At 42.2% G+C, this 26,501-nt stretch overlaps 2 protein-coding genes across 2 annotated transcripts in view; one reads left to right on the forward strand and one right to left on the reverse strand.

The window, feature by feature from the left end:
• Positions 1–26,501, reverse strand: part of LPAR4 (lysophosphatidic acid receptor 4) — a 251,517-nt gene that overhangs the window by 218,085 nt on the left and 6,931 nt on the right. The gene's annotated exons all lie outside the window — the stretch shown is intronic.
• Positions 18,926–19,932, forward strand: LOC131205082 (large ribosomal subunit protein eL6-like). The gene is made up of 2 exons (XM_058196970.1): positions 18,926–19,085; positions 19,374–19,932. The coding sequence occupies exons 1-2, from the start codon at positions 18,970–18,972 to the stop codon at positions 19,930–19,932; spliced, it is 675 nt and encodes a 224-aa protein (XP_058052953.1). The 5' UTR covers positions 18,926–18,969.

Raw genomic sequence — 26,501 nt, forward strand, 5'->3', positions numbered from 1 at the left:
GCAGGTTGGTTGCAATTGTTTTTTCTCTGAGAAATTTCTTGACAGTTGGAACAATTAATCAGTGGAACAACTTGCCTCCAGAAGTTGTGAATGCTCCAACACTGGAAGTTTTTAAGAAGAGATTGGACAACCATTTGTCTGAAATAGTATAGGGTTCCCTGCCTTAGCAGACGGTTGGGCTAAAAGACCTCCAAGGTCCCTTCCAACTCTGTTATTCTGTTATTCTTATTAATTCAGCTGCCACGTGTGCAACATTCTGGGATAAGATAAGCATGCAAACACAACCACACTCTTGGAAACTTGAGCATGGGAAACAGAAGCAAGGGACTTGACCCAAATCGGTATTCCCAGAATGAGTTTGATGATTGTGGTACACTTTTCACATCAATTTCCTGCACCATTGACACTTTGGCATTCTAGATACAAACAATCTTAAGGAGGCAGAACAAAGTGCTCAGTATAGCAAATGAGTAAGAAAAGAGATTATGAAAATATGTGACATTTTCCCATATCTCCTTTTGGCTGTATTTTCTGTATATGAATATTATGGGGGTTTTATTCCAATCAGTTTATTCCATGGCAACATCTGAACTATTGAATAAACAAAGAATGTGAGTACACATCCATGGCAAACAACGATAGGGACTTACAGAGACATTCTCACAAGATAATTTTTTAATATTTATAATATATCATGGCCTCTTGCGGATATCATCAGAAGAAAACCTTCCTGAATTGAAAGTTCTCTCTTCGAATGACAAATAAATTACAGGGCAGAGGACTGAAATGCCCTTGGCTAATGTGTGGTCATGATAAACTCTACCATTCATCCGTTTTTGCATTCTTTCTTGATCGCACAATTAAGTTGGAGAAGACACATAGATTAAACGCTATCGGTAGGTCATGTGATATGACCTCATATAAATAAGTTCTTCTAATGTAACAAAAGCTCAAAAGGAAGGGGGTTAGAAAAAATGAACATTAAGATTCATGCTTTTTTAAACAGAACTTGGCAATCTGAGATCTCCAGATCACTTTTATGTGCTCCGAACCACAAATTAACTGCCATCATTAAGTGCTAATGGGGTTGGTGGTTCAAAATGGAACAGATCCATGGGTATTATCCAAATTCAGCAACAAGCTGTACCGATGATCATTTCTCTATTTTGTTCCTATCTTCTCACTTTCCCCCACGCCAAGCAAGAGAAGATTAGCTTATTCTCTTCCCAAGCAATATCCACACTGTCATATGTCCTGCTATAAGCAGGGATGAATCAGTTAGGAAGTTCATGAGATATTAAAAGAACTTCAGATAAGTCATCGTTAAAAAAGAAAGTTAGAAAGCCATAGCTAAAGAATTCCCATGACTGCTACATTTCAAGAACAAGTGGCTTTTCTCCTCCTCCTCCTCCTCCTCCTCCTCCTCCTCCTCCTCCTCCTCCTCTTCCTCCTCCTCTTTCTCTCCTCCTCCTTCCTCCTCCTCCTCCTCCTCCTCCTCCTCCTCCCTGGTCATATTTGTTCTGTTAGTTTTTACTGGCTGTGTTTTTTTTTATACAAGTTTTTATTGATATTTAATTTTCCCCCCTCCACACAAACACAATTCATAAACAAAGTAGTGACCTTATCTTATACTGTTCAAACTATTCAAATATATTTTTCTTAATTACAAGTTTTGCCAAAATATTCCCCCCCTAACTTTTTATTCCTTTCCTAATATTTCTTTGCTTATTTTACTAAATTACATCTTTTTTCACCCTTTGTTTTCTAATTTCTCCATTTTTATTCATATTCATTCCCTTTCATTCCTTTTCTTTTTTTTATTATTTCAATTTTTATTCTTTGTATATTTTTGGGGTTGTTGTTTCTCCATTTCCTTTTCACAGCAACCTTTTCTTACATACCTTTCATTCCCTCCTTTTTTCATTCCTACTTTCTTCTCCCCTCCTCTCCTATTCCTTCCCTACTTCCCTTTCCCTTCTCCTCCTCCACTCTACTTCCTCCCTATCTAACCTTCTCTCCTACACTTATCTCCCTCACCTTACCTCCCCTCCTCTTCCCTTTCTTCTTTCTCTGTCCCTCTTTCTCCCTCTTCACCTCTCTCCTTATCGCTATCTCTTGCTGTATCCATTTTCAATTTCTCTAATGTCCAGACATCCCCAATTCTCTTATTTATTACACATATTCTTCTTCTTCCTCCTCCTCTTCCTCCTCCCTGGTCATATTTGTTATGTTAGTTTTTACTGGCTGTGTGAGAACTAACTCATACAGAGAATGGAAGCCCTTTTGCGACCTGGTAAAAGGTCAATTATTCCATGCAGCACAGTGATGGTCTCCCATTATGAGGATGACTGTTGAAAGAAGAGGTTGTGGGAGGCACAGTGCTCAGCAGCCTGGAATGTGCCCACATAGTCAGCAGCAGAATAAGCAATGTGTGTGTGTGTGTGTGTGTGTGTGTGTGTGTGTGTGTGAGAGAGAGAGAGAGAGAGAGAGAGAGAGAGAGATTACCAATTTGCATCACTTCAGCTCAGCCAGTTAGATACCAGCCCAGAGCACTAAAATAATTTTAAAGCAGAAACTTTCCGCTCCCAAAATATACCATTGAAATTCTTCCCTCATTGCTTCATCCAGTCTTGCTTACTCTTATTATCGCAAAACGTTAACTGGATTAGGACCTATTTTCATTGTTGTTGTTATTAGTTGCGAAATCGTGTCTGACCCATTGCGACCCCATGGACAATGTTCCTCCAGGCCTTGCTGTCCTCTACCATCCTCTGGAGTCCATTTAAACTCATGCCTACTGCTTCAGTGACTCCATCCAGCCACCTCATTCTCTGTCGTCCCTTTCTTCTTTTGCCCTCAATCGTTCCCAGCATTCGGCTCTTCTCCAGGGAGTCCTTCTTTCTCATTAGGTGGCCAAAGTATTTCAGTTTCATCTTCAGGATCTGGCCTTCTAAAGAGCAGTCAAGGTTGATCTCCTCTAGGACTGACTTGTTTGTTTTCCTTGCAGTCCAAGGGGCTCACAGGAGTCTTCTCCAGCACCAAAGGTCTCAATTCTTTGGCGCTCAGCCTTTCTTATGGTCCAACCTTCACAGCCATGCATTGCAACTGGGAAAGCCATAGCCTTGACTACACCCACTTTTGTTGGCAGGGTGATGTATAACAAACTTTATGACAGGTGACCTAATAACCTCCAGATTTTCTGGATTACAACTTGGACGATTTTCCATTACCATACTGGTTAGGACTGAAGAAAGTAAGGGGGGGGGAATATCTGGAGAACTTCCACGGTGCTCCTAACTAGGACTCGGATCTGTTAAAAAGGATTATCACTGAAATATTTGAGAGTGGGAGATTTATTGAGGCCAGCCAACAGTGATTCATAATAGGAATTAAAATGTTCTTCAATGAATGACAGGAAATAATACTGAAAAGTATTATACTGAGTATTTTAGTATACTAAAAGTGTACTAAAATACTGAGCTCGGAAACTCCTGAGCTCCATTTTTGGCTGAAAACGGAGCTTGGGAAGGCTGCCCCAGTGGTGGGATTCAGCCGGTTCGGGGGAACCGGTTGATAAATTTCTGACTGGCCTCACCCCTGCCTGCCCCGCCCCTTCCAGGAGTTCCAAAATGGGACATAAGGACAGTGGTTGAGGCACAGCCCTCACCCACCCATGGCCTGTTTTTGCTTCCAGGAGGCTACAGGGAGGCCTACTAGGCCCAAAACGGGACACAGGGGGCAGCACCACCCCCGCAGCCCATTTTTGCTCCCAAAGGGATGCAGGAGGTCAAGTGCCACACCCACCCAGCCGATCATTTGGGGAGAGGACCGGTTGTTAAATTATTTGAATTCCACCACTGGGCCGCCCTCTGGTGTTTTTTTTTTGCATTTATATCCCGCCCTTCTCCGAAGACTCAGGGCAGCTTACACTATGTTAGCAATAATCTTCATTCTATTTGTATATTTATATACAAAGTCAACTTATTGCCCACAACAATCTGGGTCCTCATTTTACCTACCTTATAAAGGCTGGAAGGCTGGCAGAAGCACCACAGGCCAGTCCTTCGCTGTTTCCAGGGTGGCCCCGCGGGCCAGATCTAAGCACTCCGCAGAGTGGATCCACCCCCCCGCCCTCCCAGGGCCTTGAGTTTGACACCCCTGCTCGACATTCTACTAACAGAATTTCATTTAAATTCTCTTCTTCTCGGGGATACATCTACAAAATCAATTCTCTTTCAAAGGGCGGGAAAAGATGGGAAGGAATTTTCCCACCCAGCACTAATTTAGAAAGATGGTGTTTCATCCAGTCTCTTCCACTCTTATCTTCTTCCCATTTTAAAACCATCCACACAAGTTTCATAAATTTAATATGCATGCAGATGTCCAGTTCTGAAGATAGCCGGCACATTGCCCATAGTTAGTAGGTGCTCAAGAAAAAGAATGGCCACAGCTTTCTAATTGGTGAAGGCCCCTAATTCAGAATGAATAAAAGACTCATCTTGTCCATCCGTCCCCCCCACTCACTGAGATTCAGCTGTTTCATGAAAATAGTGCTTATTTGTAAATTGTGCTTAGAAGTGAAGGAAGGAAATCCGGTCTGCCTATTTTCTGAGTTGTTTTGTCAATTCCCCTCAAAAAAGGTGTCCACTACTCCATCATGAAACTAGAGGGTGCTGCTTTGCAAGTAAAACCACATATAATTTTCTACGTGGCATTTTTATTCCCTTACACTGGACACGACTGTGTTTTAGAGATTAGGGAACAGATTGAGGGAGATGATAGATGAGATAGAGAGAGAGAGAGAGAGAGAGAGAGGGAGGGATTGGAGAGAGAGAAAGAAAAATGATAGAAAGGGGGAGGGAGAGGGAGGGAGAGAGAGATGAGACACAGAGAAATGGATTGAAGGAGAGAGAAAGAGATAATTAGATAGATAGATAGATAGATAGATAGATAGATAGATAGATAGATAGATAGATAGATAGATGAATAGATAGATAGATGATAGATAGATGAGAGAGAGAGAGAGAGATAATTAGATAGATAGATGGTAGGTAGGATAGATAGATAGATAGATAGATAGATAGATAGATAGATAGATAGATAGATAGATAGATAGATAGATAGATAGATAGATAGATATACAGTGGTGGGGTTCAGCCAGTTTGCACCACTTCGGGAGAACCGGTTGTTAACTTTCTGTGCAGTTTGGCAAACTGGTTATTGGAAGAAATCATTAGGGCAGAGAACCGGTTGTTAAATTTCTTGAATCCCACCACTGGATAGATAGATAGATAGATAGATAGATAGATAGATAGATAGATAGATAGATAGATAGATAGATAGATAGATAGGTAGGTAGGTAGGTAGGTAGGTAGGAGGGGAGAGAGAGGGAGGATTGGAGAGAGAGAGAAAGAAAAATGATAGAAAGGGGGAGGGAGAGGGAGGGAGAGAGAGATGAGACACAGAGAAATGGATTGAAGGAGAGAGAAAGAGATAATTAGATAGATAGATAGATAGATAGATAGATAGATAGATAGATAGATAGATAGATAGATAGATAGATAAGAGAGAGAGATGGATTGAAGAAGAGAGAAAGAGATAATTAGATAGATAGATAGATAGATAGATAGATAGATAGATAGATAGATAGATAGATAGATAGATAGATAGATAGATAGATAGATAGATAGATAGATAGACAGTGGTGGGATTCAGCCAGTTTGCACCACTTCGGGAGAACCGATTGTTAACTTTCTGTGCAGTTTGGCAAACTGGTTGTTGGAAGAAATCATTAGGGCAGAGAACCGGTTGTTAAATTTCTTGAATCCCACCACTGGATAGATAGATAGATAGATAGATAGATAGATAGATAGATAGATAGATAGATAGATAGATAGATAGATAGGTAGGAGAGAGGGGGGAGAGAAAGAGAGGGAAACAAAGAGTGAAGGGTTTATATTGCGATTTACAATTCTTGAATTTTTACTATTAGGAAAGTAGGGTGAGGTCCTGGTGAGATTTTCTGCCTCAAGTCCTGAAGCAAGGCACACATTGCAGATGTTAACCCCAGATGCAAAATCCCTCAAAATTACAGTGTTACTGATTGTAAGATTTGCCTACCAAGTAATATTGTTTTCTGTAGTTTTCCTAGTTTGGCCATGTCGTAGAATAAATTGTCCCTGGCCCACCTTATGAAGAGGAGTTTCAAAACATATTTATTTTCCAAGGCTGTCAGGCTCGGCAGGCCAGGAGCACAGGTGAAGTTCCCATTAAACGGATTCATTGCTGGTGCCTATGCACAGGAATCTACTCAGCTAACGGGTAGCATTATTTTGGCACTAGATAAGAGTTAATGGAATTCAAAGAAGGTTGCCTTAGACTGCTTGTGATTATGTGGAGACTCCAGGCTGATTCCTCTTTTGACTCCGCCTCTTAGTTCTGCCACTTCTTCTCCTACATCGGCCTTTTAATACCAATGTTTTAACTCTGTGGTGTGATTATTATAGTTCTAATTTCGAGAGGAATTTATGTGTCATTTTAATCATGTATCTTCTGAAAGGCTTAGCAAGCTGACAAGATTTTTTATCTTAGTCCTCCTTCAAATGTCAACCCGTGTCAAATGCAGCTGCATTTTGTTTAGCGTCTGTTGGGCTATGTCATCAGTTAGGCAGGTTTCACTTGTCATAATGGAGCAGCCACCAAGTATTTTAAAATATTCTGATTGTTAAACTGATACTGCACATCTAAGACTCTCATCATCCGCTAGATTTATGAGCCAGGCCCTAGAGGTGAAAACTCACAGTGCCTAAATTATTATGAATTTGTATCATGTTTTTACATTCATGTAATGTTTCTTCTTTCTTATTAATGACTCATTTTAAATGGATATTAATAGTGATATTTTTTTTTACTGGACTTGATAAGCCTTCCCAGATTGTTAAAGAGATGGACAGCATAGTATCTGTAGAAATAAATAAGATAAATTTAGATTTTCTTTTTTTATTTAAGAAATTTTCTCCCCTCACTCTTCCTGAGGAACTTGGTGCGTCTTGCTCCTTGAGTCAGTTTCAGGCTGAGCTTATGAAAGTAACACCTGGGAAATAAGAATACCAACTTCAACATCTTTTTGGAGCTGCAAAACATTTCTGCTTTCTGGAGAACATCTTTGGTTTTTATTTTTAAATGCTTTTGGATTGGCCAAATAATTCTATTCTATTCTATTCTATTCTATTCTATTCTATTCTATTCTATTCTATTCTATTCTATTCTATTCTATTCTATTCTATAGAATAGAATAGAATAGAATAGAATAGAATAGAATAGAATAGAATTTTATTGGCCAAGTGTGATTGGACACACAAGGAATTTGTCTTGGTGCATATGCTCTCAGTGTACATAAAAGAAAAGATACGTTCATCAAGGTATAACATTTACAACACAATTGATGATCAATATATCAATATAAATCATAAGGATTGCCAGCAACAAGTTATAGTCATACAGTCATAAGTGGAAAGAGATTGGTGATGGGAACTATGAAACGATTAATAGTAGTGCAGATTCAGTAAATAGTCTGACAGTGTTGAGGGAATTATTTGTTTAGCAGAGTGATGGCCTTCGGGAAAAACTGTTCTTGTGTCTAGTTGTTCTGGTGTGCAGTGCTCTATAGCGCTTTGAGGGTAGGAGTTGAAACAGTTTATGTCCAGGATGCGAGGGATCTGCAAATATTTTCACGGCCCTCTTCATGATTCGTGCAGTATACAGGTCCTCAATGGAAGGCAAGTTGGTAGCAATTATTTTTTCTGCAGTTCTAATTATCCTCTGAAGTCTGTGTTTTTCTTGTTGGGTTGCAGAACCAAACCAGACAGTTATAGAGGTGCAAATGACAGACTCAATAATTCCTCTGTAGAATTGGATCAGCAGCTCCTTGGGCAGTTTGAGCTTACTGAGTTGGCGCAGAAAGAACATTCTTTGTTGTCCTTTTTTAATGATGTTTTTGATGTTAGCTGTCCATTTGAGATCTTGCGATATGATAGAACCCAGAAATTTGAAGGTTTCTACTGTTGATACTGTGTTGTCAAGTATTGTGAGAGGTGGAAGTATGGAAGGGTTTTTCCTAAAGTCTACCACCATTTCTACGGTTTTGTGTGTGTTCAGTTCCAGATTGTTTTGGTTGCACCACAAGGCTAGTCGTTCGACCTCTTGTCTATATGCGGATTCGTCATTGTCTCAAATATTCCTCTACTCTCCCCTCCCCTCCCCTCCCCTCCCCTCCCCTCCTCTCCTCTCCTCTCCTCTCCTCTCCTCTCCTCTCCTCTCCTCTCCTCTCCTCTCCTCCCTTCCATCCCATCCCATCCCATCCCTTCCCTTCCCTTCCCTTCCCTTCCATTCCATTCCATTCCATTCCATTCATTTCCTTTCCATTCTATTTCATTCCATTCCATTCAGTGGTGGGTTTCAAAAAATTTTTGCTACTGGTTCAGTGGGTGTGGCTAGGTGGGGGCGTGTGAGTGAGTGGGTGTTCCAACTTGACATCACTCATGCCCACACCCACTTAGTCACATGACCACCCCCCCACCTAGCCATGCCCACAGGAAAAGGTAGAAAATTTTTTGAAGTTTCTGCCTATCTACCCTGCCCTCCCTTCGCTAGTTGCCCCCACTTCTCCTCCTATAGTGGCCCCGGCCCTAGCCCTAGCCCGGTTTCCTCCCCCCCCCGCTTCTTTTTTCAGGCTGTTTACCTTCTACAGCAACTGGTCCAGGCTCTGGAAGGTAAGCTGACCAGAGTTTTCAGCAGCCCCCAGCCACTTCTGGAAAGCAGCTGGCAGAGAAACCTCCCATTGACATTGACTTGCAAGGCAATGGGATGCGCGTGCGCAAAGAACATGGCGGTGATAGCAGCAGCTTTTTCCACAATCTCTGGTATTTTTTGGCGGCCTATAGCCAGCCGCCACAGCTACCAGCGGCTCTCAAAGAGGTGGCGGCTGGCCGCACGCTGCCAAAAAGTACCGGCTATCGCGGAAAAAGTGGCTGCCATTGCCACCATGTTCTTCGCAAACACGCATCCTTGCAAGTCAATGTCAATGAGAGGCTTCTTTGCCAGCTGCTTTCCATCAGTGATGACCGGGGGACCAGTTCGGGGATGTGGCCAGCCCCCCGTTGCTACCGGTTCAGCAACTTTGGCCAAATTTCCGCCAACGGTTTGCACAAACCAATGCAAACCAGCTGAATACCACCTCTGATTCCATTCCATTACAGATCTAATAGCACAGATTAGTTCTCTGTTGCTGTTTTCTTCTACTGTACATGTGCCAATTAATCCTTATATGTTAATTCTTCTAATTGGGAATGTTCTTCAAGCATTTATCCCAAGACGTTTTTTCACCGTAATGGGCTTTCAATATCCGTGCATTATAACCCTCTTCCTTCTCAGCCAGCTTGGCTCTTGTGTAGGGGAAACAATAACCTGCAGCCCCCCCCCACCCTCCCCAAGCCATTGGGGTTCCTCCCATTCCACCATTACTAAAATGTTGGAATGACAGCTTCCAATTCTGAAGAAATACAGTCACATAGATGAAAAGAATTCCATTTGTTTCCCTCTTTGCCCCCCCTCCCCATAACCTTGGCTGGAATTAAATTGAATCTCAGCGTTGCCTACAAAAATGTTGCTTTTGTTTTCTTACTTCAAGATCTGAGGGTTAAAAATAGCTGCGGTTATCATCTGTGTCTCACCAGATGTTTTCTTACAGGTACTTGAGGTCTCAATGGGCAGTCACATTTTATACGTTGAAGGTTAATGGTGAGATTTCATCTTAACGAAATAAGAGACCAGATGGGAGAAAAGTCAATATAATTTTATATATCCCTTATTTCTTTAAAAAAGGGCATTCCAAACCCAGCTGTTTAAAGGCAGCAGATATGGAGGAGTTCACAATTCCCCTATCATTGGTTTCATTGTCAAAATGCTTTTACTTACAACATATTTCTTAACATGTAGCCATACTCTGCTTGCTTGCTCGCCCGCCTTATAATTTACATCAGTTTTGAATTTGAGCATGCAAGAGAGCACGTATAAAAAGTGAATCGGTTTTGCAAACTGACTTAAAACATGCAATCTGCAGTTAAATTCTGCATTGAATCAATTTAAAAAATAGCACTTTTCTGGTATTGCATTCAAGGATGAAAGGAAAAAAAACATTATTATGGTCTTCCAGTATTCCAGGGGAGAGTCAGTTTGGTTAGTGATTAAGGCATCAGGCTAGAAACCAGGAGACCATGAGCCCTAGTTCCAGCTTAGACACGTCACGGAGATAGCTGGGTGACCTTGAGCCAATCACTCTCTCTCAGCCCTAGGAAAGAGGCAATGGCAAACCACTTCTGAAATCTTCCCAAGAAAACTGCAGGGACTTGTCCAATATGGACTTGAAAGTCACCCAAAAAACTATGCTAGGAGTTCCATAATATATCACCCCAATCTTCTCTTCTTATGCTTTAATTACTTGGTTGCCTCAATCTCTTATTTATTTATTTATTTATTTATTTTGTCACAACAATATATGTAGGAATCATACAAAAGATTATATAGTATATAAACATATATGGGTAAATATTTATTTATTTATTTATTTATTTATTTATTTATTTATTTATTTATTAAACTTATATACCGCACCATCTCCCATAGGACTCAGGGCGGTTCACAGGCATATTAAAACAATATAAAACAATATAATAAATAGACTTTTAAAACCCAGATTAAAACTAAATATTATCAAAGCCTGATCACTAAAACAATAAGAACCAATAAAACCCCCATTAAAATTTGTTTAAAACATTTTTGTTCTTAGGCTAGTCCCGCGCGCTGAAATAATAGAGTCTTCAGTTCACGTCTGAAGGTCCGGAGGTCGGGGAGTTGTCGTAATCCAGGAGGAAGCTCATTCCACAGGGCTGGTGCCGCCACAGAGAAGGCCCTCCCCCTGGGGGTCGCCAACCTGCATTGTTTGGTCGACGGCACCCTGAGGAGGGCCACTCTGTGGGAGCGCACAGGTCGTTGGGAGGCAATCGGTGGCAGAAGGCGGTCTCGAAGGTATCCCGGTCCTAAGCCATGGAGCGCTTTAAAGATGGTAACCAAAACCTTGAATTGAAGTATAAGGAGGTATAAGCATATATATAGAAAGAAGAAAAGAAAAACAATAGGACAGGAACGGTAGGCACGTTTGTGCGCTTATGCACGCCTTCCTTCAGAACTTGCATTAACAGAGTTGCATTAACAGAGGGATACAATCAAGATCAAGGGAGGTACTAATACCACTCTATAAAGCCTTAGTAAGACCACACCTAGAATCCTGCATTCAGTTTTGGTGACCACACTATAAAAAAGATGTTGAGACTAGAAAACGTGCCGAGAAGATCAACCAGGGTGATTAGGGGACTGGAGGCTAAAACATACGATGAAGGGTTGCAGGAACTGGGCAGGGCTAGTCTAGTGAAGAGAAGGACCAGGGGAGACATGATAGCAGTGTTTCAATATTTGAGGGGCTGCTACAGAGAGGTCAAGCTATTTTCCAAGGCACCTGAAGGCCAGACAAGGAATAATGGATGGAAACCGATCAAGGAGAGATTCAACCTACAAATAAGAAGAAATTTTCTGACAGTGACAGCAATCAACCAATGGAACAAAAGTTGCCTTCAGAAGTTGTGGGAGCTTCATCCTTGGAAATTTGCAAGAAGACACTGAACTGTCATCTGTCAGAAATGATGCAGAGTCTCCTGCTTAGGTGGGAGAGTTGGACGAGATGACCTATAAGATCCCTTTTAACTCTGCTAATCTGTTAAATATCTGTTAAACTTAGTTTTCCTTAAAATGGGAGCGGGGAGAGAATAAAAATGTGAGTCCAAAATAACCTTTTCACTGAATTTCCAGTTATTCTTCAATCGTGATTTCCATGATTCTAGACAACATGGCCAAGACGCAAGGATACGGGAGTTGTAGCTGAACACCTTTGAATGGGAAAAGTTGAAACTTAATTCCTTATAAGCAGATGCTCACACAAGATCAGAACTAAGTTTGAGAAGTCCCCTTGACAAAGTATTATCTCTTCGTTCCCTTTTAAGATGAACAGTGTCTCTCCCAATTAGAGTTATATTTTCTTTTTCTTTTCTTTTGATTTTTTTTTTAAAAAGGCTATGGATTTCTAGGCTGGTCTTCATTTTTTTTTTTTAATCTTGGGGAATAAACACCATAAAAACGTCAATCTTATCTTTCAAACACATTATTTACCACTTCTTGCTGTTCTTTTTTCTAGCTTGTGAATTTGGTGCCCTTTTAAAATATCAGATTGTTCTGAAACCACACCAGTCAATCACCCCCACCAGACTGGAGGTGGGTGTGGGGAGGAACAGGCCAAGTATCACTTCTGTCCACTCCACAATGTGACCAATCCGGATAAATCCTCTCCTTGCTCAGAATGGTCTTTCTGATATTGTGTAAAGGTAAAGGTAAAGGTTCCCCTCGCATATATGTGCCAGTCATTCCTGACTCTCGGGGGCAGTGCTCATCTCCGTTTCAAAGCCGAAGAGCCAGCGCTGTCTGAAGACGTCTCCGTGGTCATGTGGCCAGCATGACTCAACGCCAAAGGCGCACGGAACGCTGTTACCTTCCCACCAAAGGTGGTCCCTATTTTTCTACTTGCCTTTTTTACCTGCTTTCGAACTGCTAGGTTGGCAGAAGCTGGGTCAAGTAACGGGAGCTCACCCCGTTACGCGGCACTAGGGATTCAAACCACTGAACTGCCGACCTTTTGATTGACAAGCTCAGCGTCTTGCCCACTAAGCCACTGCATCCCTATGATATTGTGTAGCCAAGCAGATTTAGTTTCACGATCATAAATCGGATTCCAGTCTCCTCCTCCTCCTCCTCCTCCTCCTCCTCCTCCTCCTCCTCCTCCTCCTCCTCCTCCTCCTTTTGAAGTTCTGACATCCACCCTCCCACGATCGCATGACTACATTTTCGGAGCTCGGCAATTGGCTCTCATTGATGGCCATTTGCAATGTTTCGTGGTCATATGATTGTGATTTACGAAGTTTTTGCATTTGCTTTTGGTTTTGGCAAAAATTAACCCAGAGCAAATACTGTTCACTTAACAACAAAAAAGGTCACAAAAACAGGTCAAATAACATGGTGATTCACCTTACAACCATGACAACTTAGAACCATAATTGCCAGGATCAACTACAATTGTAATTTGAGGACTATAAATAGACTGGACTGGACTGGACTAGACTAGACTAGACTAGAACAGAACAGAACAGAACAGAACATGGAATAGAAAATATAGAATGGAATGGAATGGAATGGAATAGAATAGAATAGAATAGAATAGAATAAAATAGAATAGAATAGAATAGAATAGAATAGAATTAATAACTATTGTCATTTTGAATGTACACCAATGAGCATACATTAAAATGAAATTTTGTTGAATACAACTCTAGAATAGGACAAAGACTATGAAATGTTCACATACAGATACATATTTTATTTATACATAGAAACACACACCTGATATACCAGAGCAGCATTTATTGTTAACAGAGTAGAGTAGTGTATGTAGTGTAGAGTAGAGTAGAGTAGAGTAGAGTAGAGTAGAGTAGAGTAGAGTAGAGTAGAGTAGAGTAGAATAGAAAATGGAATAGAAAATATGGAATGCAATGCAATGCAATGCAATAGAATAGAATAGAATAGAATAGAATAGAATAGAATAGAATAGAATAGAATAGAATAGAATAGAAAATATAGAATGGAATGGAATGGAATGGAATGGAAGAGAAGAGAACCCATTATTGACAAGAAAGTTCACCCTCCAATTTTCATGTTATGAATACAAAAGAGAGCAGCGTTCATTTTTATAACAGCTCCTCCAAACAAACACATGAATTATTAGCATTTTCCCCCCCAACAGAAAAAAAAAAGCTTAAAAATATCCACAGTGTAACCTTTTACTTGAAGCCAGGGACTAAGAAAACGTGTTGAAAGCTATGGTGACCGAAGGCCCCTTTTGACATTCTTCTCATTCCCCTCCTCCCCTTTTCTTCTCTGTTTTTCAAAGATTTATCTCATCCTGAGGATGGACCCTCTTTGGGCAGCTTTTGAAAAGCAGGGGATACTCCGATGAGAAAATTCAAAGGTCTGAAAATACAAAGAAATGTTTTCTAATGAAGGGGTGATGGACCACTTACAGCAGCCATGGCGAACCTTTTTACAGACCCAGTGCCCAAACTGCAACCCAAAATCCACTTATTTATCGCAAAGTGCCAACACGGCAATTTAACCTGAATAATGAGGGTTTTGCTACCTAAAATAATGATGAACAAGGCAGAGTTCAGGTAATTGTTGTAAGAAAAAACGTGACGGATGCACTTTTATGGCCCTTCATTTTTTTTCTGCTTTTGAAATATTATATTTAGCAACAATAAAAAAAGAAAAACTTTTGTAATATCATTTCTCTTTCCTTCCCTCCCTCCCTCCCTCCCTCCCTCTCTCTTTCTCCCCCTCTGTTTCTCTCTCTCTGTTTCCCTCCCTCCCTCTCTTTCTCTCTCTTTCTTTCCATCCCCCTCTTTTTCTCTCTCACTTTCCCTCCCTCGCTCTTTCTCTCTCTTTCTCCTGCTTTCTCTCTTTCCTCCCTCTCTGTTTCTCTCTCTTCTCTCTCTTCTCTCTTTCTCTCTCTTCTCCCCTCTCTGTTTCTCTCTCATTTTCCCTCCCTCCCACCCTCCGTCTTTCTCTCTCTTTCTCGTGCCTTCTCTTTCTCTCTCTTTCTGTCCCTCTGTCTCTCTCTCTCTTCTTTCCTCCCTCTCTGTTTCTCTATCTCTCTTCCTCCCCTCTTTTCTCACTTTCCTCCTCCTCTCTCTCTCTTTCTCCTGCTTTCTCTCTTTCTCTCTCATTTTCCCTCCCTCCCACCCTCCGTCTTTCTCTCTCTTTCTCGTGCCTTCTCTTTCTCTCTCTCTTTCTGTCCCTCTGTCTCTCTCTCTCTCTCTTTCTTTCCCTCCCCCTCTCTGTTTCTCTATCTCTCTCTCTTTCCCTCCCTCCCTCTCTCTCTTTCTCTCTCTCTCTACCGTCTTCTGTTTCTCTCTCCATCCCCCCTGGGAGGGGGGAAGGAAACCCTGAACTGGTGCTGGGTGGTGAGAATGATGTCCGAAGGCTGATGAGCCCAGGATCAATGTGCCCACGCTCAGCTGGCTGGCGGGGAGGCGGGGCATCCCAACACCTGCAGCTCTGCAGGAAAAGAAACTGCTTTTTTTTTTTTTTTTGCTGAACCAAGAGGACACAGGGTCGCATTGTGGCTCCGTGTCTTAATGGGCTTCAGGAGGAGGATGGGACCCCATCTCCCCTGTTGTGAAGCGCATGAGTGAAAAAGTTCACACAATCAATTCCAACTTGGCAAGATCTTTTTCTTTCGCGAGAAGTTGGAATTTGTTAGATCGGGCGATGGAAGAAACCGGACGCAGCTTCTTCAGTAACAACCGCTCTTTATTATCAGATCAGCAACCCAGCAGCGGCTCGCCGGACAGCTTCCCTTTTTATAGAGAGCTGTCAGATGGCTCGGCCAATGAGCTTCAAGTATTTTCCCACTATGGCACGTGTGCCCAAGGTGACATGCAGAGCCATCTTTCTGGGCACGCGAGCTGTCGGCCAACTCACCTGCAGTTGTGCATGCGCCCCAGCTGGTGTTCAGGCCTCCAGTGCGCATGTGCGCAATTCAGGGGACCCAGCAAGTCTTCACAGCTCTCCTGCGCATGCACACACATTTGTGCATGTGTGCAACAGTATTTGCACACAGTACGCATGTGCATAGACAGTGTTCACAAGTGTGCATTGTGCGTGCGAAAACCGCGGGCGTGCGCAGATGGTGCAATTGCATGCACAGCGCACAGGGGTGCAGGAAAGCCACACGCATGTGCAGATGGTGCGGTTGCGTGCACAGCGCATGGGGGCGCATGTAGCTCACGGGGGAGGAGCCATGCGTTAGCGCAGATAGCACGCACACACTCAAAGCTCTCAAAACGCGCACATGTTTGGCACTCGGTGAGTAAAAGGTTCACCACCACTGGCTTAATGCAATGTATGTGTTTTGTCTGCGCCCCCTGAGCCGGACCCCCAGCCAGAAAGTGACTTGGAAAGTGAGGGGGAAAGGCCATCAGGACTTACCTCGGGAGCACCGGCTTCCCTGGCTCAGCTCCAGGAGCCAGAGGCAGGCCAGGTGGAAAGATAATGAGGCCTCCATCCCCTGACTCTTTCCCCCCCCCAGGCCACACCTCCAGACCCAGCTGATGGCAATCAGGCCTGGCTGGACCCTAGGAGAGGCGGGAACAACAGAAGCAGGGGTGGGGCAGGCCTAGGAAGTGCTGAGTCATGGAGCCACACCCCACAGGATATAAAAGCAGCAGGGCTGCTATGCCTCTTCATAGCAGGCAAATCAATTGCTTCACTAGAGCTGAAGTACTGTTTGTTGACTCATCGGCATCAAGGGAGATAACAGAGACACTTGGCAGACACTCGCTAGCTTGCTGCCAGAGCTGATAGTGCCGGCTAATTAAGCGATTGCTTGGATTGAGGTGAGGGGGACAGAACAGTATGTACCAGGACGATAGCTACAGAGTTCAGGGGTCTTAGCACAAGGAAGTCCTTGTATCTTAAATTTTAACTGTCTTGAATTGATCCAAACCTTTGTAAGATTTAACTACCCCTGTCTCCAGTCTAAAGTTCACTTTTTTTGGAAATAACAGTGCATTTAGTGATCATAATACATGCCACCTAGGACAGTATACACCCTAAACTGGAAAGGGAATCACAGTTCGTTCCTAACCTATTGGTGTTTCAAATGCCAGTTCTGTATGTTTTTTCTTTTATGAGCTCACTGCTATGTAATCTGGAAACGGATAAAGATCCTTTTGTGCTCCCGAAAGAAAATCTTGACAGTTTCATCTTACCAGTCACAAGCAAGTTCTCTCTTTCTCACAGCTGCCAATCAAGTGCTTCTTTACGATAAAACTAAATGAAATGTTTGGTGAGACCATTGTGGAAACAGGTGAGAGCCACTTAAACCAACAGACCAAAAGTAGGTTTTGTAGAAAAACAGCAACATGGATAGCTAGATTTTACAGCAGGTGATATTTGCTATTGTAAACTTGGAAAATAATAAGACCAAAAAATAGCAGTAAGCTAGGAGTTTAATTTGAGCAGTGCAGCTTTTACAGTGGTATCCAATAATATAGTTAACCCAGAAACATGGGTTTCAGCAGGTTCTGACCAGTTCTGGAGAACCGGTAGCAGAAATTTTGAGTAGTTCAGAGAACCAGTAGTAAAAATTCTGACTGGCCCCGCCTCATCTATTCTCTGCCTCCCAAGTCCCAGCTGATTGGGAGGAAATGGGGATTTTGCAATAACCTTCCCCTGGATTGGGGTGGGAATGGAGATTTTACAGTATCCTTCCCCTGCCACAGCCACCAAGCCACGCCCACCAAGCCATGCCACGCCCACCAAGCCACACCCACAGAACCGGTAATAAAAAAAATTGAAACCCACCACTGAGTTAATCCCCTCACTGACCGGTCACTTAGCGACTGTTATGTTATAAGTGCTCCCAAAAAAGGTACTAATGACCTGGATTCAAAGTTCCAATGATTGGGTCACATGACTGAACTTGGTCCATGTCACGTGACTCTATGGTCACATGACTGACTTTCAGACAATCAGCAACACAGCATCATTTAAGGCCGATTGTAGCTTTATGACAGTTTTGCCCAAAACTGGCATTTTCTTCTGATTTTCACCAAAAGCATGCCTATAGTGCACGATTTCACAGATTAAGAGAGTTGGAAGGGATCTTTTAGGTCATCTAGTCGAACCCCCTGCCTAAGCAGGAGACCCTACACCATTTCCGACAAATGGCAATCCATTCTCTTCTTGAAAACCTCCAAGTGATGAAGCTCCCACAACTTCCGAAGGCAACTTCTGTTCCCTGGGTTGATTGTGAGAACTGCAGCCTTTGCTTAATGACTGTGGATTCACTTAAGGACTGCTACAATAAAGCTTGCAAAATCTGGTTGGTCAGATGACCAAACCTTTTATGACGCTCGCGACATACAACCGAATGGGCAGGCTCCATTATGGTCACATGTCAAGGAGTATCTATAAGTGCTCTTAAAACTCCCCTTCCAGCGTATAGCAGGACAGGTAGTCCTCAACTTACAATAGCTTGTTTAGTGACCCTTCAAAGTTACAACATACCTGAAAAAAAGGGACTTACGACCATTTTTCACACTTATGACCGTTGCATCATTCCCCGTGGTTTACATTCAGATGCTTGGCAACTGGTTCACGTTTCTGACGGTTGCTCTTTATGACGGTCATGTGATCAGGGTTTCCACATTCTGACAAGCAAGTCAATGGGGTAAGCACATTCACTTAACAACCGTGCAGCTAATTTAACAGCTGCAGTGATTCACTTAACAACAGTGGCAAGAAAAATCGTAAATGGGGGCAAAACTCACTTAACACATTCTCGCTTATCACCGTAAATTTTGGGCTCAATTATGGCCGTAAGTCAAAGACTACCGGTGCCACTGAAGAGTATTTTAATTCCTGTTTTAAACTAACACTGCAGGCCCTAAAATTTTGACATGTTTGTTTATTACAAAGCCTGATTCCTTTTGCAATGCCAATTATATAATGTCACTGTGCCTGATTCCTGCAAATGTTTTTGGGCTGTCACTCCATCAGCAGCTTAGAAAGCTTGCCATGATGGCTTGAGTCTTCCAGCAAAAAAAAAAAAAAAGCTTATTACTTAAAAGACACGATGGCAAAGAGAAAAGGGACGAAGAGGGAAGAGATAACAAAAGAAGGAAGGTTAAGAAGTGAGGGGTTTTTTTTAGGAATAACAATGGTCTTCTGCTCTTTTTCCTTTTGCCCAAGATGGCAGGCGAGAAGAAAACCAGGAGGCTCCAGAAGGTCCATGCCAGCCGCAATCTGGTGCTGGCCCGAGGAATTGGGAGATATTCCCAGTGGGCCATATATACACAGAAGCAGGGGTGAAATCCAGAAGGTTTTGACAGGTTCTGAAGAATTGGTAGCAGAAATTTTGAGCAGTTCAGAAAACTAGCAAATATCACCTCTGGCTGGTCCCAGAGTGGGGTGGGACTGGAAATTTTGCAATATCCTTCCCCCAGGAGTTGGGAGGGAATGAGGATTTTGCAGTGTCCTTCCCCTGGAGTGGGGAAGGAATGAGGATTCTGCAGTATCCTTCCCCTGCCATGCCCACCAAGCCCCGCCCACCAAGCCAAGCCACACCTGCCAAGCCACGGCCACAGAATCGGTAGTAAAAAAAAATTGGATAAGACCATGTACAAATGGAAGTACAACGCGCCGGAGACAAAGATAGAAAAAAAAAAGAAAGAGAAGGAAGCAGCCACAGTTACAAAGCCCGTTGGGGGTGATAAGAACGCAGGCACCTGGGTGGTCAAACTTCGCAAGATGCCCAGATACTACCCCATGGAGGATGTTCCCCGAAAACTCCTTAGACATGGCAAAAAAAACCAAACTTTTGCCCTCCACAAGAGGCAGCTGCGGGCTTCGATTTCCCCAGGAACGGTGGTGATCCAGGGGCAAGCAGTGGTTTTCTTGAAGCAGCTTGGAAGTGGACTATTGCTTGTGACAAGGCCCTTGGCTATCAACCATGTCCCTCTGCGCAGAGCTCACCAAATGTTTGTCATTGCCACTTCGACTAAGGTTGATACCTTGGGGGTCAAGGTTCCAAAACATCTCAGTGACGTTTTCTTCAAGAAGAAGAAGAAGAAGAAGCCCAAACATCAAGAGGGTGAAATTTTTGATACTGAGAAAGCGAAATATGAGATTGCAGATCAGCGCAAGGCAGACTAGAAGGCTGTGGGCTCCCAGCTTCCGCTCGGGGCTACCTACGTTCTACCTTTTCACTCCCCAATGGAGTTTATCCCCACAAATTGGTCTACTAAATCAGGGGTCTCCAACCTTGTCAACTTTAAGACTTGCGGATTTCAACTCCCAGAATTCTGGGAGTTGAAGTCCGCAAGTCTTAAAGTTGACAAGGTTGGAGACCCCTGTTCTAAATAATTTGAATATACCACAGTAGAAGTTTTGAGGGAAAGTTTTTTTTAAAAAAAACCTAAAAAAACCCCCAATGGTCTTCTATTGAACAGACTGAATGGCGGCAATTGAAGAAACACCACTGGAGCCGAGGGACAATTTTTTTTCATGTCCATCTCTGCGGCTGCCTGTTATGGTTTGCTGCTAAGGAAGAACTCGGGGAAGCATCCAATGGAATAATTTTTTCTAAGTGTTCTTTCTCACTGGTGACTTAATGGGGTCTTTATAGCATCATCCAGGCAATTTGGATTTGAGGCAACATAAAACCTATCCTCAACACTGTTCTATCAGTGTGATGGTGGTTGAATGATGCTATAGTAGCGGCCAAAATTGTGGAAACCTTTTGGGAAAAGTGTATTTTTGAGGTTTGATGGCTAATAACACCACTTTTTTTGGGAGTTTCAAGATAATCTTATTCCACTGCTGGAATGGCCTGGGAATAGCCCAAACTTTAACCCAATTGAAAATCTATGGAGCCGACTAAAGAAACTTGTTAGTCAGAAGTGACCCAGCAATAAAACCCAGTTAATAGAGCAATACTTCAATTTTGGTTTCACATTATAACAGCTGCAGAACTAAAAGACTTGGTTCACTCCATGGGAAGATGTTGTAAGGCCGTAATTCCTTCTAAAGGTGACCCAACTAAGTATTAACTGAAATGATGATAATTATTGTATATCTCTTTCTATGGAGATCATTTTTGTATATCTCTTCTACATGTTTCACTTTTCTTCTTTATACTGTAAATGCTATTCTAATAGCAAATCCTTCCTAAAAGTTATTGCATTACATTCTTGATTAAATTATCTTTCCATTGATATATAATTTTATGGTACTATTCCGAAAAAAATGGTGTTATTAGCTAGGTTTAGAAAATACACTTTTCCCAAAAGGTTTCCGCAATTTTGGCCATTACTGTACACCATCCTTTAAATCACTAGTAAGGAAATGACTTCTAATAGAACAAATGGAAACTGGTTAAGGAGAGATTCAACCTAGAAATAAGGAGAAATTTTCTGACAGTGAGAACAATCGACCAACGGAACAGAAGTTGCCTTCAGAAGTTGTAGGTGCTCCATTACTGGAGGCTTGCAAAAAGAGACTGGACTGCCCTCTGTCAGAAAGGGTGTAGGGTCTCCTGCTTGGGCAGTGGGTTGGACTAGATGAACTATAAGGTTCCTTCTAACTCTCTTATTCTATTCTAAAAATGATGTCATATCTATAAAGATCTTAGAAACCATTGACGCTTGTCCTACAGAAAATCAGATCGTTGCTCCATCAAGCTCAGTGTTGCTTGTATTCTTCATGGCTGGCTGGGAAATTTGGGAGTTGACGTCTGCACAGCTTAAAGTTGTCAAGGTTGAGAAACACTGAGCTACACGAACAGGTAGTGGCTTTGCTGGATTTTCAACTAGTCTTTCCCGCCCTGCTGGACATATTAGAGAATGAACTTGAAATGTTCTCGTGGCATAGCCGATTTTCTTCTCCTTCACACATCAACCAATTATTAGTATACTTAAGAGAATAACAAGTGGAAAGAACCTTGAAGGTCTTCTAGTCCAACCCCCTCCTTAAGCAGGAGACCCTCTACCAATTTCAGACAAATCATTGTCCAATCTCTTCTTAAAAACCTCCAGTGATGGAGCACCCACATTTTTTGGAGGCAAATCATTCCACTGATTAATTATTCTGTCTGGAAATTTCTCCTTAGTTCTACACTGCTTCTCTCCTTTATTAGAATAGAGTAGAGTAGAGTAAAGTAGAGTAGAGTAGAATAGGGTAGGGTAGAGTAAGGTAGGGTTAGGGTTAGGGTTAGGATTACGATAGAATAGAATAGAATAGAATAGAATAGAGTAGAGTAGAGTAGAGTAGAGTAGAGTAGAGTAGAGTAGAGTAGAGTAGAGTAGAGTAGAAGAATAGAATAGAATAGAAAATTAGAATAGAATAGAATAGAATAGAATAGAATATTGGGCCTCTGGTGGCTCAACAGGCTAATGCAGTCTGTTATTAACACAGCTGCCTGCAATTACTGCAGGTTCAAGTCCCACCAGGCTCAAGGTTGACTCAGCCTTCCATCCTTTATAAGGTAGGTAAAATGAGGACCCAGATTGTTGGGGTCAATAAAAGTTGACTTTGTATATAATATACAAATGGATGAGACTATTGCTTAACACAGTGTAAGCCGCCCTGAGTCTTCGGAGACGGGCGGGATATAAATTAAAAAAAAAATAGAATAGCTTTATTGGCTGTGTGATTAGACACACAAGAAATTTGTCTCTTGTGCAAAAACTTCTCAATGTATATGCAAGCCAAGAGGGTATGAATAATTATAATAATGATACCAATAAGAGGGGAGAGTGGAGAAGATTAGGAGGATAATAATAATACCACAGCCATACAACATGGGTAAATTTCCTTAGGGATAGGACAATACTGTGAAGATTAGGTATTCAAACAGAATGGTGGCATGAGGGAAGAAACTGTCGCCGTGTCTAGTTCCTTTGGCATGCAATGGCCTGTACCAGAGACCTGAGGGAAGGAATTGAAACAGTTTACGTCCAGGATGTATTGGAACTGTAGATATTTTCCCAGCCTTCCTTCTGACCTGTACAATATACAGGTCTTCTATGGAAGGCAAGTTGGTTGCAATTGTTCTTTCTGCAGTTTTAACTAGTACCTTCCTTTTTAGTTTCCATCCATTGTTTCTTGTCCTGCCTTCAGGTTCTTTGGAGAATAGGTTGACCCCCTCTTCTTTGTGGCAGACCCTGAGATATTGGAACACCGCTATCATGTCACCCCTAGTCCTTCTTTTCACTAAACTTGTTGTTGTTGTTAGTTGCGAAGCTGTGTCCGACCCATCGCGACCCCATGGACAATGTTCCTCCAGGCCTTCCTATCCCCTACCATCCCCCGTAGACCATTTAAGCTCCAGTGCCTCCATCCAGCCACCTCATTCTCTGTCGTCCCTTCCTCTTTTGCCCTCAATCGTTCCCAGCATTAGGCTCTTCTCCAGTGAGTCCTTCCTTCTCATTAGGTGGCCAAAGTATTTGAGTTTCCTCTTCAGGATCTGGGCTTCTAAAGAGCAGTCAGGGTTGATCTCCTCTAGGACTGACTTGTTTGTTCGCCTTGCAGTCCAAGGGACTCTCAGGAGTCTTCTCCAGCACCAGAGTTCAAAGGCCTCGATTCTTTGGAGCTCAGCCTTTCTTATGGTCCAACCTTCACAGCCATACATTGCAACTGGGAAAACCATAGCCTTGACTATACGCACTTTTGTTGGCAAGGTGATGTCTCTGCTTTTTAGTATGCTGTCTAGATTTGCCATAGCTTTCTTCTCCAGGAGCAAGCGTCTTTTAATTTCATGGCTGGAGTCCCCGTCTGCAAATTCACTAAACTAGACATACCCAATTCTTGCAACCATTCTTCCTAAACAAAACAGAACAGTTGAGCTGTGTTGGTCACTAAACGCTTTTCTAGTTCAGAGTTCAGTTTCATCCACAGGGGAATGCCTTTGGCTAGTTTACATCTTGGTTACATGGGCCTGTCTCTGAGCATCTTGTTTGAACCCAATCTAAGTATATTGTGTTAATCCAGAAAATGTCTACATCACATTGAAACTTTATAGGAAAGGGTGGAGTGTGTATGAATGTTCAAGTCAATGTTGATTCCAGGTAACTGCCTGGACAGGTCCCTGCAGTTTTCTTGCCAAAGTTTTTCAGAAGTATTTTGCATTTCCTCCTTCCTAGGGCTGAATGAGTGACAAGACCCAAGGTCACCCAGCTGGCCATGTGCCTAAGGCAGGACTAGAACCAGGGGTGAAATGCTCCCAGTTTGCACCGGCTCCCCCAATTAGGTAGCGATGGCAGCTGCTGGTTTGGAGGACCGGTAGCAAAAATCCCTGGCCCTGCCCCCCCTGCCTCTACTGAGCCGCACCATCAGCAGAGGTTTTTTTTTTACTTTTAAAAGTTTTTCTTCAGCTGAAACATGCCTTGAAAAGTAAAAAAAAACCCCTCTGCTGAGCAGAGATCATCAGAACACTTTAAAAGTTTTTTTTTTAAAAAAACCACTTCAGCGGAAGGGGGAAAAAAAAAGAAAAAAACCAGAGGTTTTAAAAGCCTCCTCTGGCGATCCCAGAGGAGTTTCCAGATCCTCACAGGTTTTTAAACTCACTTTTTAACAGCCCCCACTTACAAGAGCCCCCACCCAAGCCCAGCCAAGTCTCCCTCCTCACTTACCTATAATTACTGCTCTTTTCGGCTGGCAACGGCATGTTTTCTTCAGCTACTGAAGAAAAAAAAAAAGCTTGCTTTGACTTCCTGCTTTGCTGGCTGAGGAACTCTGGGATTTGAAGTCCACAATAAAATAAAATAAAATAATAAAATAAAATAAAATATTTGTGCAGCTTTCTGAGATTTGGGTTGTCTCTGTAGTGTTTCACTCTAACTACACAAACACACAAAATCTCAGAAAGCTGTATGTGGCATTTTGTGTGCGTGTGTGTGTGTGAGTTGTGTGTGTAAAGTGTGAAAGTTGGTTTTTGAGCTTTTTGTGGCTGTGTGAAGTGTGAAGTGCAGCTGCTTTTACATTGTGTGTGAATCAGTTGTGTTATGTTGTGTTGTGTGTGTGTGTAAACTGTGAAAGTTGGTTTTTGATACCTCTTATTGTTTTTTATACTTTGTTTATTATTTTTATTATTTATTGTTATTGGCCATGCCCACCAAGCCATCTGACCACCAAGCCATGCCCACCAATTAAGCCACGCCCACAGAACCGGTAGGGAAAATTTTTAGATTTCACCCCTGACTAGAACTCACAATCTCCTGGTTTCTAGCCCAATGCCTTAACCAACACACAAACTGGTTTTCTGTATATCTAACAATTTGGTAACCAGTCAGATTAAGAAATATCAGATTGCCTTTGAATAATTAGGAAGTTATTTTATGTAATGGGGAGGGGGTTGGGAGATGAAAAGCTTTGGATGAGGTTAATTGGATTGGAAGGGAAAATTTTATTCTATGTTTGGTTTATGTATAACAATACCTTGTGATTGACCCGGGAAGCGGGGGGGGGGGAGGGGGTTTTCTGGGAGGGAGGGGGGGGAAAAAAGGGGGGAAATGTTTTTGTTTTTTTAAAACTTTTTCAATTAAAAAAAACAAAACAATTTGGTAACCAGGTGAAGTTTATGAATGCACCTTGCATGTGTAATAGATTGTTTTATAACAGTTCATTTAGTGACAGTTCAAACTTAACAATGGCATGGAAAAAAAAGTGACTTATGACCATATCTCACGCTTATGACCGTTGCAGCTTCCCTATGGTCATGTGATCAAAAAAAAAATCATATTTATGATGGTTGCAGTGTTCCCGGGCCATGTGATCATCTCTTGCAAACTTCTGACTAGATTTGCTTGATATCTTTGTAACTAGCTTAACAACTGCAGTGATTCACTTAACACCGGCAGCCAGAAAGGTCATAAAATGGGAAAAAACTCACTCAACAACTGTCTCGCTTCGCAATTTGGGGCTTAGTTGTGGTCGTACATTGAGGACTACCTGCAATTTGCAATCTGCAAATTCTCTTTAAAACAGAGGCCTCCAACCTTAGTAACTTTAAGATTTGTGGACTTCAACTGTTACCACATGCCTCCCACCGACCCGTACGCTCTCACAGAGAGGGACTTCTCAGGGTGCCGTCCGCCAAGCAATGTCAGCTGGCGGCCCCCAGGGGAAGGTCCTTCTCTGTGGGGCTCCACTCTGGAACGAACTTCCCCGGTTTGCGCCAAATACCTGACCTTCGACATTCCGTGCAAACTGAAGACACATCTTTTTATTCGCGCGGGGCTGGCTTAAATTGAATTTTATTAAATTTTAAATTTTATTAACTAATTTTAAATGGGGTTTTTAGTTCATTGTATACTTTTCAGGCCAATTTTAAAATAAGTTTTTTAATTGCATTTTAAATTGTATATTGTACTATCTGTTTTATTTTTGCCTGTACACCGCCCTGAGTCCTTTGTGAGAAGGCGGTATAAAATCAAATAAAATAAAATAAAATAAAATAAAATAATAAAATAAAATAAAATATTTGTGCAGCTTTCTGAGATTTGGGTTGTCTCTGTAGTGTTTCACTCTAACTACACAAACACACAAAATCTCAGAAAGCTGTATGTGGCATTTTGTGTGCGTGTGTGTGTGTGTGAGTTGTGTGTGTGTAAAGTGTGAAAGTTGGTTTTTGAGCTTTTTGTGGCTGTGTGAAGTGTGAAGTGTGAAGTGCAGCTGCTTTTACATTGTGTGTGAATCAGTTGTGTTATGTTGTGTTGTGTGTGTGT

This window comes from Ahaetulla prasina, chromosome 11 (assembly GCF_028640845.1).
Source record: "Ahaetulla prasina isolate Xishuangbanna chromosome 11, ASM2864084v1, whole genome shotgun sequence".
Classification (NCBI taxonomy): Eukaryota; Metazoa; Chordata; class Lepidosauria; order Squamata; family Colubridae; genus Ahaetulla; species Ahaetulla prasina.